The sequence below is a fragment of the Triticum urartu genome, chromosome 3A (assembly GCF_056163025.1).
Source record: "Triticum urartu cultivar PI428250 chromosome 3A, HENAU_Tu73, whole genome shotgun sequence".
Taxonomy (NCBI): domain Eukaryota; kingdom Viridiplantae; phylum Streptophyta; class Magnoliopsida; order Poales; family Poaceae; genus Triticum; species Triticum urartu.
The window spans coordinates 97,970,740-97,986,102 of record NC_141875.1 but is presented as its reverse complement, the minus strand read 5'-3'; the positions used below and the strand labels follow the sequence as shown (position 1 = coordinate 97,986,102).

General features: G+C 44.5%; 1 protein-coding gene across 1 annotated transcript; it reads right to left on the bottom strand.

Annotated features, from left to right (window-relative positions):
* Positions 1-12,234: 12,234 nt before the first annotated feature.
* On the bottom strand, positions 12,235-15,112 carry LOC125543097 (protein gamma response 1). Its single transcript, XM_048706342.2, has 2 exons — positions 13,861-15,112; positions 12,235-13,335 (listed from the first exon to the last, which is right to left on the bottom strand). The coding sequence occupies exons 1-2, from the start codon at positions 14,930-14,932 to the stop codon at positions 12,605-12,607; spliced, it is 1,803 nt and encodes a 600-aa protein (XP_048562299.1). The 5' UTR covers positions 14,933-15,112; the 3' UTR covers positions 12,235-12,604.
* Between the last annotated feature and the right edge of the window lie 251 nt (positions 15,113-15,363).

Below are 15,363 nucleotides of genomic sequence, written 5' to 3'. Positions count from 1 at the left end.
ATGCTCATCGTGATGACCGCAGATCTCTTCTATGTGATGGTACTTTAGATGATCGATATCGACTTGTAATGTGAAGACAAACTCGCGGTCTCGAGACTTGTAATATAATGTTCTATCTTTGTTCGGTCTTTTCAATTCGGAGACTAATATGATGACTTGTATTCGGAGACTAAAATGATGAATTGTATTCAGAGACTAATCTTCTGTTGTATTTGATGAATCTGTTGTTGATGTGTGCTGTCTATATTTTGTCCAATTATACATTTTGTAACCTGTGCAAAAAACAGAAAATTAAAAAAAAACCTAATATTCATACTAATGGCACATCACATCATAGTGCGCCATTAGTATGCCAAAGGATACTAATGGCGCATCATTAAAGAGTGCGCCATTAGTATGCCGAAGTTACTAACGGCGCATCTTGCTGTCGTGCGCCATTAGTATACCAAAGCACCTGGGTATACATGGCCCCCTAGGAGGCATACTAATGGCGCACTGTTGTATATACTAATGGCGCATCTGGGGTGCGCCATTAGTATACCAGATACTAATGGCGCACCTGTGGTGCGCCATTAGTAAAATATACTAATGGCGTGCTACTAATGGCACACCATTAATGCGCCATTAATGCCCAAATTAGGTGCGCCATTAGTAGGCCTTTTCCTAGTAGTGGTATTTTAGAACACTATAGAAAATTTTGTTGGGGAACGTAGTAATTTCAAAAAAATCCTACGCACACGCAAGATCATGGTGATGCATAGCAACGAGAGGGGAGAGTGTGATCTACGTACCCTTGTAGACCGACAGCGGAAGCATTAGCACAACGCGGTTGATGTAGTCGTACGTCTTCACGGCCCGACCGATCAAGCACCGAAACTACGGCACCTCCAAGTTCTAGCACACGTTCAGCTCGATGATGATCCCCGGACTCCGATCCAGCAAAGTGTCGGGGAAGAGTTCCGTCAGCACGACGGCGTGGTGACGATCTTGATGTACTACCGTCGCAGGGCTTTGCCTAAGCACCGCTACAATATTATCGAGGATTATGGTGGAAGGGGGCACCGCACACGGCTAAGAATATGATCACGTGGATCAACTTGTGTGTCTAGGGGTGCCCCCTGTCCCCGTATGTAAAGGAGCAGGGGAAGGTGCGGTCGGCCAGGAGGAGGGCGCGCCAGGAAGAGTCCTACTCCCACCGGGAGTAGGATTCCCCCCTTTCCTAGTTGGAATAGGATTCGGGAGGGGGAAAGAGGAGAGAGAGAAGGAAGGGGGGCGCCGCCCCCCTCTCCTTGTCCTATTCGGACTAGGGGGCAGGGGCGCGCGGCCCAGCCCTGGCCACCTCTCCTCTCTTCCACTAAAGCCCACTAAGGCCCATATACCTCCCGGGGGGTTCCGGTAACCTCCCGGTACTCCGGTAAAATCCCGATTTCACCCGGAACACTTCCGATATCCAAATATAGGCTTCCAATATATCAATCTTTATGTCTCGACCATTTCGAGACTCCTCGTCATGTCCGTGATCACATCCGGGACTCCGAACAAACTTCGGTACATCAAAATGCATAAACTCATAATATAACTGTCATCAAAACCTTAAGTGTGCGGACCCTACGGGTTCGAGAACAATGTAGACATGACCGAGACATGTCTCCGGTCAATAACCAATAGCGGAACCTGGATGCTCATATTGGCTCCCACATATTCTATGAAGATCTTTATCGGTCAGACCGCATAACAACATACGTTGTTCCCTTTGTCATCGGTATGTTACTTGCCCGAGATTTGATCGTCGGTATCTCAATACCTAGTTCAATCTCATTACCGGCAAGTCTCTTTACTCGTTTCGTAATACATCATCTCGCAAATAAATCATTAGTTGAAATGCTTGCAAGGCTTATGTGATGTGCATTACCGAGAGGGCCCAGAGATACCTCTCCGACAATCGGAGTGACAAATCCTAATCTCGAAATACGCCAACCCAACATGTACCTTTGGAGACACCTGTAGAGCTCCTTTATAATCACCCAGTTATGTTGTGACGTTTGGTAGCACACAAAGTGTTCCTCCGGCAAACGGGAGTTGCATAATCTCATAGTCATAGGAACATGTATAAGTCATGAAGAAAGCAATAGCAACATATTAAACGATCGGGTGCTAAGCTAATGGAATGGGTCATGTCAATCACATCATTCTCCTAATGATGTGATCCCATTAATCAAATGACAACATATGTCTATGGTTAGGAAACATAACCATCTTCGATTAACGAGCTAGTCAAGTAGAGGCATACTAGTGACGTTTGGTTTGTCTATGTATTCACACAAGTATTATGTTTCCGGATAATACAATTCTAGCATGAATAATAAACATTTATCATGATATAAGGAAATAAAATAATAACATTATTATTGCCTCTAGGGCATATTTCCTTCAGTCTCCCACTTGCACTAGAGTCAATAATCTAGATTACACAGTAATGATTCTAACACCCATGGAGCTTTGGTGCTGATCATGTTTTGCTCGTGGAAGAGGCTTAGTCAACGGGTCTGCTATATTCAGATCCGTATGTATCTTGCAAATCTCTATGTCTCCCACCTGGACTAGATCCCGGATGGAATTGAAGCGTCTCTTGATGTGCTTGGTTCTCTTGTGAAATCTGGATTCCTTTGCCAAGGCAATTGCACCAGTATTGTCACAAAAGATTTTCATTGGACCCGATGCACTAGGTATGACACCTAGATCGGATATGAACTCCTTCATCCAGACTCCTTCGTTTGCTGCTTCCGAAGCAGCTATGTACTCCGCTTCACATGTAGATCCCGCCACAACGCTTTGTTTAGAACTGCACCAACTGACAGCTCCACCGTTTAATGTAAACACGTATCCGGTTTGCGATTTAGAATCGTCTGGATCAGTGTCAAAGCTTGCATCAACGTAACCATTTACGATGAGCTCTTTGTCACCTCCATATATGAGAAACATATCCTTAGTCCTTTTCAGGTATTTCAGGATGTTCTTGACCGCTGTCCAGTGATCCACTCCTGGATTACTTTGGTACCTCCCTGCTAGACTTATAGAAAGACATACATCAGGTCTGGTACACAGCATTGCATACATGATAGAGCCTATGGCTGAAGCATAGGGAACATCTTTCATTTTCTCTCTATCTTCTGCATTGGTCGGGGATTGAGTCTTACTCAATTTCACACCTTGTAACACAGGCAAGAATCCTTTCTTTGCTTGATCCATTTTGAACTTCTTCAAAACTTTGTCAAGGTATGTGCTTTGTGAAAGTCCAATTAAGCGTCTTGATCTATCTCTATAGATCTTAATGCCCAATATGTAAGCAGCTTCACCGAGGTCTTTCATTGAAAAACTCTTATTCAAGTATCCTTTTATGCTATCCAGAAATTCTATATCATTTCCGATTAGCAATATGTCATCTACATATAATATCAGAAATGCTACAGAGCTCCCACTCACTTTCTTGTAAATACAGGCTTCTCCAAAAGTCTGTGCAAAACCAAATGCTTTGATCACACTATCAAAGCGTTTATTCCAACTCCGAGAGGCTTGCACCAGTCCATAAATGGATCACTGGAGCTTGCACACTTTATTAGCTCCCTTTGGATCGACAAAACCTTCCGGCTGCATCATATACAACTCTTCTTGCAGAAATCCATTCAGGAATGCAGTTTTGACATCCATTTGCCAAATTTCATAATCATAAAATGCGGAAATTGCTAACATGATTCGGACAGACTTAAGCATCGCTACGGGTGAGAAGGTCTCATCGTAGTCAATCCCTTGAACTTGCCGAAAACCTTTTGCGACAAGTCAAGCTTTGTAGACAGTAATATTACCGTCAGCGTCAATCTTCTTCTGGAAGATCCATTTATTCTCAATTGCTTGCCGATCATTGGGCAAGTCAACCAAAGTCCATACTTTGTTCTCATACATGGATCCCATCTCAGATTTCATGGCTTCAAGCCATTTTGCGGAATCTGGGCTCACCATCGCTTCTTCATAGTTCATAGGTTCATCATGATCTAGTAGCATGACTTCCAGAACAGGATTACCGTACCACTCTGGCGCGGATCTTACTCTGGTTGATCTACGAGGTTCAGTAGTATCTTGTTCTGAAGTTTCATGATCATTATCATTAGCTTCCTCACTAATTGGTGTAGGTGTCACAGAAACTGGTTTCTGTGATGTACTACTTTCCAATAAGGGAGCGGGTACAGTTACCTTGTCAAGTTCTACTTTCCTCCCACTCACTTCTTTCGAGAGAAACTCCTTCTCTAGAAAGTTTCCGAATTTAGCAACAAAAGTCTTGCCTTCGGATCTGTGATAGAAGGTGTATCCAATAGTTTCCTTTGGATATCCTATGAAGACACATTTCTCCGATTTGGGTTCGAGCTTATCAGGTTGAAGTTTTTTCACATAAGCATCGCGGCCCCAAACTTTCAGAAACGACAACTTTGGTTTCTTGCCAAACCACAGTTCATATGGCATCGTCTCAACGGATTTTGATGGTGCCCTATTTAACGTGAATGCGGCTGTCTCTAGAGCATATCCCAAAATGATAGCGGTAAATCAGTAAGAGACATCATAGATCGCACCATATCTAGTAAAGTACGATTATGACGTTCGGACACACCATTACGCTGTGGTGTTCCGGGTGTCGTGAGTTGCGAAACTATTCCACATTGTTTTAAATGTACACCAAACTCGTAACTCAAATATTCTCCTCCACGATCAGATCGTAGGAATTTTATTTTCTTGTTACGATGATTTTCAACTTCACTCTGAAATTCTTTGAACTTTTCAAATGTTTCAGACTTATGTTTCATTAAGTAGATATACCCATATCTGCTTAAGTCATCTGTGAAGGTGAGAAAATAATGATATCCGCCACGAGCCTCAACATTCATCGGACCACATACATCTGTATGTATGATTTCTAATAAATCTGTTGCTCTCTCCATAATACCAGAGAACGGTGTTTTTGTCATCTTACCCATAAGGCACGGTTCGCAAGTACCAAGTGATTCATAATCAAGTGGTTGCAAAAGCCCATCAGTATGGAGTTTCTTCATGCGCTTTATACCGATACGACCCAAACGGCAGTGCCACAAATAAGTTGCACTATCATTATCAACTCTGCATCTTTTGGTTTCAACACTATGAATATGTGTGTCACTACTATCGAGATTTAATAAGAATAGACCACTCTTTAAGGGTGCATGACCATAAAAGATATTACTCATGTAAATAGAACAACCATTATTCTCTGATTTAAATGAATAACCGTCTCGCATCAAACAAGATCCAGATATAATGTTCATGCTTAACGCTGGCACCAAATACAATTATTTAGGTCTAATACTAATCCCGAAGGTAGATGTAGAGGTAGCGTGCCGACCGCGATCACATCGACTTTGGAACCATTTCCCACGCGTATCGTCACCTCATCCTTAGCCAATCTTCGATTAATCCGTAGTCCCTGTTTCGAGTTGCAAATATTAGCAACAGAACCAGTATCAAATACCCAGGTGCTACTGCGAGCATTAGTAAGGTACACATCAATAACATGTATATCACATATACCTTTGTTCACCTTGCCATCCTTCTTATCCGCCAAATACTTGGGGCAGTTCCGCTTCCAGTGACCAGTCTGCTTGCAGTAGAAGCACTCAGTTTCAGGCTTAGGTCCAGGTTTGGGTTTCTTCTCTTGAGTAGCAACTTGCTTGCTGTTCTTTTTGAAGTTCCCCTTCTTCTTCCCTTTGCCCTTTTTCTTGAAACTAGTGGTCTTGTTGACCATCAACACTTGATGCTCCTTCTTGATTTCTACCTCCGCAGCTTTCAGCATTGCGAAGAGCTCGGGAATAGTCTTATTCATCCCTTGCATATTATAGTTCATCACGAAGCTCTTGTACCTTGGTGGCAGTGATTGGAGAATTCTGTCAATGACGCAATCATCTGGAAGATTAACTCCCAATTGAATCAAGTGATTATTATACCCAGACATTTTGAGTATATGCTCACTGACAGAACTGTTCTCCTCCATCTTGCAGCTATAGAACTTATTGGAGACTTCATATCTCTCAATCCGGGCATTTGCTTGAAATATTAACTTCAACTCCTGGAACATCTCATATGCTCCATGACGTTCAAAACGTCGTTGAAGTCCCGATTCTAAGCCGTAAAGCATGGCACACTGAACTATCGAGTAGTCATCAGCTTTGCTCTGCCAGATGTTCATAACATTTGGTGTTGCTCCAGCAGCAGGCCTGGCACCCAGCGGTGCTTCCAGGACGTAATTCTTCTGTGCAGCAATGAGGATAATCCTCAAGTTACGAACCCAGTCCATGTAATTGCTACCATCATCTTTCAACTTTGCTTTCTCAAGGAACGCATTAAAATTCAACGGAACAACAGCACGGGCCATCTATCTACAATCAAACATAAACAAGCAAGATACTATCAGGTACTAAGTTTCATGATAAATTTAGGTTCAATTAATCATATTACTTAAAGAACTCTCACTTAGATAGAACATCCCTCTAATCCTCTAAGTGATTACATGATCCAAATCAACTAAACCATGTCCGATCATCACGTGAGATGGAGTAGTTTCATTGGTGAACATCACTATGTTGATCATATCTACTATATGATTCACGCTTGACCTTTCGGTCTCCGTGTTCCGAGGCCATATCTGTATATGCTTGGCTTGTCAAGTATAACCTGAGTATTCCGCGTGTGCAACTGTTTTGCACCCGTTGTATTTGAACGTAGAGCCTATCACACCCGATCATCACGTGGTGTCTCAGCACGAAGAACTTTTGCAACGGTGCATACTCGGGGAGAACACTTCTTGATAATTAGTGAGAGATCATCTTATAATGCTACCGTCAATCAAAGCAAGATAAGATGCATAAAAGATAAACATCACATGCAATCAATATAAGTGATATGATATGGCCATCATCATCTTGTGCTTGTGATCTCCATCTTCGAAGCACCGTCGTGATCACCATCGTCACCGGCGCGACACCTTGATCTCCATCGTAGCACCGTTGTCGTCTCGCCAATCTTATGCTTCCACGACTATCGCTACCGCTTAGTGATAAAGTAAAGCATTACAGCGCGATTGCATTGCATACAATAAAGCGACAACCATATGGCTCCTGCCAGTTGCCGATAACTCGGTTACAAAACATGATCATCTCATACAATAAAATTTAGCATCATGTCTTGACCATATCACATCACAACATGCCCTGCAAAAATAAGTTAGACGTCATCTACTTTGTTGTTGCAAGTTTTACGTGGCTGCTACGGGCTTAAGCAAGAACCAATCTTACCTACGCATCAAAACCACAACGATAGTGTGTCAAGCTGGTGTTGTTTTAACCTTCGCAAGGACCGGGCGTAGCCACACTCGGTTCAACTAAAGTTGGAGAAACTGTCACCCGCTAGCCACCTTTGTGCAAAGCACGTCGGGAGAACCGGTCTCGCGTAAGCGTACGCGTAATGTCGGTCCGGGCTGCTTCGTCCAACAATACCGCCGAACCAAAGTATGACATGCTGGTAAGCAGTATGACTTATATCGCCCACAACTCACTTGTGTTCTACTCGTGCATATAACATCAACACATAAAACCTAGGCTCGGATACCACTGTTGGGGAACGTAGTAATTTCAAAAAAATTCCTACGCACACGCAAGATCATGGTGATGCATAGCAACGAGAGGGGAGAGTGTGATCTACGTACCCTTTTAGACCGACAGCGGAAGCGTTAGCACAACGCGGTTGATGTAGTCGTACGTCTTCACGGCCCGACCGATCAAGCACCGAAACTACGGCACCTCCGAGTTCTAGCACACGTTCAGCTCGATGACGATCCCCGGACTCCGATCCAGCAAAGTGTCGGGAAAGAGTTCCGTCAGCACGACGGCGTGGTGACGATCTTGATGTACTACCGTTGCAGGGCTTCGCCTAAGCACCGCTACAATATTATCGAGGATTATGGTGGAAGGGGGCACCGCGCGCGGCTAAGAATATGATCACGTGGATCAACTTGTGTGTCTAGGGGTGCCCCCTGTCCCCGTATATAAAGGAGCAGGGGAAGGTGCGGCCGGCCAGGAGGAGGGCGCGCCAGGAGGAGTCCTACTCCCACCGGGAGTAGGATTCCCCCCCCCCCTTCCTAGTTGGAATAGGATTCGGGAGGGGGAAAGAGGAGAGAGAGAAGGAAGGGGGGGCACCGCCCCCCTCTCCTTGTCCTATTCGGACTAGGGGGGAGGGGCGCGCGGCCCAGCCCTGGCCACCTCTCCTCTCTTCCACTAAAGCCCACTAAGGCCCATATACCTCCCGGGGGGTTCCGGTAACCTCCCGGTACTCCGGTAAAATCCCGATTTCACTCGGAACACTTCCGATATCCAAATATAGGCTTCCAATATATCAATCTTTATGTCTCAGCCATTTCAAGACTCCTCGTCATGTCTGTGATCACATCCGGGACTCCGAACAAACTTTGGTACATCAAAATGCATAAACTCATAATATAACTGTCATCAAAACCTTAAGCGCGCGGACCCTACGGGTTCGAGAACAATGTAGACATGACCGAGACACGTCTCTGGTCAATAACCAATAGCGGAACCTGGATGCTCATATTGGCTCCCACATATTCTACGAAGATCTTTATCGGTCAGACCGCATAACAACATACGTTGTTCCCTTTGTCGTCGGTATGTTACTTGCCCGAGATTCGATCGTCGGTATCTCAATACCTAGTTCAATCTCGTTACCGGCAAGTCTCTTTACTCATTTCGTAATACATCATCTTGCAACTAACTCATTAGTTGTAATGCTTGCAAGGCTTATGTGATGTGCATTACCGAGAGGGCCCAGAGATACCTCTCCGACAACCGGAGTGACAAATCCTAATCTCGAAATACGCCAACCCAACATGTACCTTTGGAGACACCTGTAGAGCTCCTTTATAATCACCCAGTTACGTTGTGACGTTTGGTAGCACACAAAGTGTTCCTCCGGCAAACGGGAGTTGCATAATCTCATAGTCATAGGAACATGTATAAGTCATGAAGAAAGCAATAGCAACATATTAAACGATCGGGTGCTAAGCTAATGGAATGGGTCATGTCAATCACATCATTCTCCTAATGATGTGATCCCATTAATCAAATGACAACATATGTCTATGGTTAGGAAACATAACCATCTTCGATTAACGAGCTAGTCAAGTAGAGGCATACTAGTGACGTTTGGTTTGTCTATGTATTCACACAAGTATTATGTTTCCGGATAATACAATTCTAGCATGAATAATAAACATTTATCATGATATAAGGAAATAAAATAATAACATTATTATTGCCTCTAGGGCATATTTCCTTCAAATTTCTCGCAGGGTGGCAACCTAGATTACTACCTAAGGGCGATAGATTTACCCTCCTCTATTTTGTTATTGACGCATTAGATGCTTATTTTATGTCAGTCTTTCTTATTCCCAGATAAAAAATACTTAAAATTCTCGATGCCTTTAGACGTGCCTTCTTCTAGGCTGCCGAGGAGGCTTGTCCAGATTCTCAATACCTAAATGCGTGGAACAATGTTTGCAAACCCAAAAAATGCAGCGGTCTAGGGCTGAAAAACCTGCATCAGCAAAACAAATGCCTCCTTATGAAATTTGTTATCAAATCTCTACTTCCTACCTCTACCCCCATGGCTTCATTGGATTAGTCTACAACACCCCTGACGCCTTTGTGGCACCAAAAAATAATAAAACCTTTCTTTGCAAAATCATCAACAACCACATTGCTGACCAACAAAATATATCATTTATCATGACTAACAATGGCTCTGATCCTTATTTCTGGTATGACACTTGGCTGCTCCCTAAACCCATAGCAATTGCTTTCCCCTCCCTTTTTTCTCACTCTGTTGTGCCATGATCAGGGTGGCAAATATCTGGCGCCTCGGTTTAGAATCTAACATGTGAAATCGCCTAACCTGTGCAGCTACAAGAGAACATAGTCTGCTTTTGTTTGTGTTATAGGATTTCATGCCCTCCCCGGATCCGAATGCTCGTCTTCTCATTGGTGGCAAGGCAGTCTCCACAAGGGCCGCATACGACATCACCATGAAGCAATCGGAGGAGGATCCCATGGCCAAAGCATGTGTTCCGACCAAAGTCAAGATCTTCGCTCGGCTGATCTTCCCTGAGCACCTCAACTCCCATACCAACCTCGCCTTCAAAACATCGTCAACAATGTCGACCGTTCATGTTGCTTGGACGACATCGAGGACGCCGACCACATCTTCATCTCATGCCCCTACTCTGGTAGGATTTGTCAAGGGGTCGGCACCACCCCGACCTCCTCCATCCATGAGCTGCGGGACTACTCCCTCTCGCATAGTCGCATTGCTTGGATCACACCCTATGGCCCTTTGCTCTGTTGGTGGTTCTTAAGGAAATTTGGGATGCACCAAAATGCTAAGGCCTTTCGCCGTGATGGCCTTCATAGCTCCGCCATGCTAAAGAAGATCATTGATGACCTAGACCTATGGTCACATCACATCTCCAAGCAATAATGCGACAAGGCATCTACGCCTCTCCTCTATTTATAGAAACATAGTTGAAGAAATTACATGAGTGTCATTGGCATTTTACTAGTGTTGCTTTTCCTCTAACCCTACTGGTATTATGGTAATTACATAGGAGAATATTCCTAGTCATCCAGCATATTCCTTTCAGGTTTTAGTAATTACAATACTACTCCCTCATATATCCGTATCTAGACAAATCTAAGACAAGAATTTTGGGACGGAGGGAGTACTCTTGAATCATCGGATGTACACTGTGATCTTAAGGCTGTGTGACTATCACTGTCTGATGAACAAGGGTCTCGTGGTTTTGTACCTCTGTCGATTGTCATCCTTCAAACAGGGCAGAACTACCAGTGTTCAGAACAAGTTCAGACGAGCTCTCAGGTATGTTGACTCTGGCATTTGCCATGCACTGCATCTTATCCATGACAGTTTGGTGCAATACAACACCACTAATAACAAAAGAAGAGATACAGGATTGAGAGCATACTAGCAATCAAGAATATAAAACTGTCCTGAGATAAAGATGTCCTGAACTGGAACTGAATCTCAGGATCAAACGAACAGACTGGAAATGGAAGAGCAAAATCGGAAGCGCATCGACCACAAAATGGTTGGCTCTTCATGGATTTGACACAAGATTGGCTGGAGGTAAACTGAAAACAAACGCTAATACTAGTCACATTGTAAAACCAGAACATGTTTCACATATTCGCCTACTCTGTAAAACTCCAAACACAAACTGTCTGATCCAGACTCCCAAGATGAGCACTATTATTTGATGAAGGTTCTCGTGATTTTGTGACTCTGTCGATTGCCATCCTTTAAACAGGGCAAAACAACCAGTGTTCAGAACAAGTTAAGACAAACGCTCTAAATTTGCAATGCTCTGCCTCCTATCGGTGCCAGTTTGGTGTATAGTTTGGAGATGAGAGTGGGAAAAGAAGGAACATCCTGGTACCTATGGTTTTCTTCTGCAAAGACACAAGTAAGAAACAACAACACCAATAGCAGAAGAAGAGATGCATCAAGAGCAGGCCATTTCTACTTAGCAGTTACCAGCAATCAAGACAACAAAATAGGAAAAAGCTGAGAAAATATCTAAGATGAGTGCGTGGATAAGAAAGAAATGTCGATGAAGCACACGGAAATTGAGGGACCAGAAGACTCTTTCATTACATGGTTACATGATATGCCACACGATGCAAGTATGCAACCACCCGAGTTAAAACTGTCCTGAATTGGAACTGAGTCGCAGGATCAATGGACAAGCTGGAAAGGGCAGAGCCAAATCTGAAGCAAATCCACCCCAAAATGGTCAATTCTTCAGTGGACTTTACACAAGATGGCTACAGATAAACTGAAAACAAGCATTGATAGTAGTAACATTGTAAAATCAAAATATGTTTCACAAATTCACCTACTCCATAAAACTCCAAACACAAACTCTCTGATCCAATAACATGTAAGTAGATCCTGAGTTTGCTACATGTTATAATGTAAGCAGCAGATAAATGCCAATCTGTTGTTATGTCATATATTGTAAATTGTAATGCATATACTGAAGTAACCGGAAACAGCGGAAGCAACAGGCCATGAATTTAAGTACAACTGTAAAAGGTTCAGTAGCTTCCTTCCATGTTATTTTGAATTGTTTCTCAGGGGCAACAAAGTTGATTCACCACTGAATATTACATACATCGTTAAGGGCAAGAAAGCTGCTTCTTTGAGTGTAAATAAGCAAACAAGCAACTGTTCAACTTTTCTGAATTTACATAGAACTGAACAAACTGACTTTATTATCTATCCTCCACAAACTGACACTGTAATGATCACCAACCTTAATGATGATGGGTATGCCCCCAACATGAATTTTCTGCGCCATTAACAGAATACAGGGGTAACCGAGGATCTATGCTGTGACAATACACTGTACACCAAAGAAGTTTGGCTCCTGCTTCATGTGCTACATCTCTGATTCAAATCCAATGTTCCAAAACCCTTCGGGTGTCAATGGAGGGGCATACCTGTATCTGTGTCTAGACACACCATCATGATGCTCGCACCTCATACTTGTAGCACCATCACCATTTACACGGCCATCAGGAAGCACAGCGTCATAGAACTTCTTGCACTGCTTGCATTCAACACCTTTCAGATTCGCCCGATCAGCTTTCTTTCTTACAGGTTCTGTATATTTGAAATCTTTATTCGGTGGATGGATTGAAATTGAGCTTCGCTGCTTCGGAACTGGTATGTTGTTGAGGCCCTGAGCGACAATATTGATGTCTTGAGTCTCATCATCTGAGTTATTGAAGTCCATATCTTGGGGAGGAGGGGCAGCAAGAGCTAGTGCTTCTTCTCTAGTTGTAGGGTTCCTGATCGTATTTTTTACAGCCTCCAGAGTATCAAGAAAATCATCATGTGGATCAACAACACCTGGTTCCTTACGCACACGAGTTTCCCTCCAGTGTAGACTTGGGCGGGTGAAACTAGATGATGCCTCTGTCTTTGAAGTGCTAGCACCACTCTTGTGCGGAGGGTTAGTTGCATGAGGTGGTAAACAAAGGCGCGAGTTACTTAACACGCTCCTGGCAGAGGTAGCATTTTGGGCCTTCGCACGTGAACTAGGAGAATTCTTTTGGTCTTCAGTCTTAGAAACTACCTGAATGCTCTCATTTTTCGTGTCCTGGAAATCTGAAAATCAAACAACTGAGATGTTAATAAAGATACAGAATCAGTAAACTCCTAAATATTTAAGACATATGCATGTCAGGTGATAGGATTGACAGAAAAGAGATACTAGAAAACTGACATTTATCAGGATATAATGCACCATTGATCATATTTGCACAAAAAGTACAGATCCTTGTATAAGATTCTTAAATTAGAGCGGCAATTTGGAAACAAAAGTGTGATACTGGATAAGAAAACTCAAATAGCTCTAGGAGTCTGGAAATCAAACAAGTGAGTTGTAAACATAGATATCCAATCAGTAACTCCTATACATATTTTAAGACACGTCAATGTTATGTGGTAGGATTGACAGAAAAGAGATACTGGCAAATTGACATTCATCAGAATATAATGCATCATTGATCATGTTTGCACAAAAGATATGGATCCTTATATTGTTCTTAAAGTCTAGCAGTAATACAGGAACAATACTGTGTTAGGAAAACTTAAGTAGCTCTAAGAATTTGAGAAGTTATGGGGCAGTACCTTTTAGCTTTCTCTTACTTGGAGGACTTCCAGAGGCCTTCCGGTTCACAGGGGACTTGGAGCCTTCATTCAGGTCAATCCTGGAGCCTTCATTCTGGTCAATCTTGGAGCCTTCATTCTGGTCAATCTTGGAGCCTTCCATCTCCGCAATCTTTCCAAGAAGATAGTTGTGCTCAGACTTGAGATGCTTGTATTGTGTCGTCGCGTGATTGAATTTATTCTGCTCAAGAAGAAGATCCTTATCCTTCAACTCCAGCTGCTGTCGCAGCCGCTGATGGGCCTCCCTCTCCCTTGAAATCTCAGCAGACTTCTCCCCAATCTCTCTTTCGAGCCGACGAATCACCTCGTCTTTCTCCATTTCCTCCTCCAATCTCCCCCTCTCCCTAGATATCTCAGCAGCCTTCTCCTCAATCTCCCTTTCGAGACGGCGGATCACCTCGTCTTTCTTCATTTCCTCCTCCAATCTCCCCCTCACCCTTGATATCTCAGAATCCTTCTCCCCAATCTCCCTTTGGAGCCGACGAATCACCTCGTCCTTCTTCATTTCCTCCTCCAATCTCCCCCTCACCCTTGACATCTCAGCATCCTTCTCCCCGATCTCCCTTTCGAGCCGCCAGATCACCTCATCTTTCTTCATTTCCTCCTCCAATCTCCCCAGAAGATGCTTCTTCTCGGCATCGTGCTCCGCAGCCAACCGGTCGGCGTTCACGAGCATCCCTCGCATCTCCTCGAGAGAGCTCTCCAGCTGCAGCAGCCTATCCTCCGCGCGCCGCTTCCCGCGGTTGAGCTCCTCCAGCTGGCTCAGCAGGCCGGCCTCCCTCTGCCGCCACTCATCCTCGGCCTCCCTCGTGGCGGTGGAATCGGCCAGCCGCGCGTGGAGGAGCTTGGACTTGGCCTGGAAGTGCGGGAAGATCTGGCTGCAGAAGATGAACTCCATCTGGGAGACCCGGTCCTTCACCTCCTGGATGGTGGCCACCAGGATGGTGCTCATTCCGGTGATGTACTTGAAATCGTCCGCCGCCGCGTCGGCGCCGCAGTCGGCGGCCGAGAAGCCCACCGCCTTGCCCTCCATTTCGGCGACCAGGGGCGGATCTAGATGGTGCGCCGGGTGGGCGCCCGAATTCGTGGAAGCTAGGAGTGCGGCGGAGGGCCAAGGCGACGGAGGGGGGCGCCGCCGTAAAGAGGGGCGGCGGGGAGAGCGGACTGGGGTTAGGGTTGGTGGCGTGGTGGGGAGGGGAGGGGAGGGGAGGGGATGGATTTGGGGGATCTCGAAATTTTAGAGCGCGCTTTTTCAAAACTATTGTTTCCGGCGCTTTGCCTCGAATTTTGGAAAGTGACCGGAGATGTATTTTGGTTTATGGCACTTTTGGTGGGGTTTTTTTTTTAGCATCAGTACAGACACAAGCGCTCATATACACGCGCATACACTCACCCCTATGAACGCACACACGCACACCCTACCCCTATGAGCACCTCCGAGAGACTGAGTCGGCATATCATCTT

Bases quoted from the DNA above. Each gene is read 5' to 3' on its own strand.
- LOC125543097 (XM_048706342.2), bottom strand. From the start codon at position 14,932: ATGGAGGGCAAGGCGGTGGGCTTCTCGGCCGCCGACTGCGGCGCCGAC. The intron at 13,336-13,860 runs GTACTGCCCCAT...TTTGATTTTCAG, and splicing joins AAGTAAGAGAAAGCTAAAAG to ATTTCCAGGACACGAAAAAT.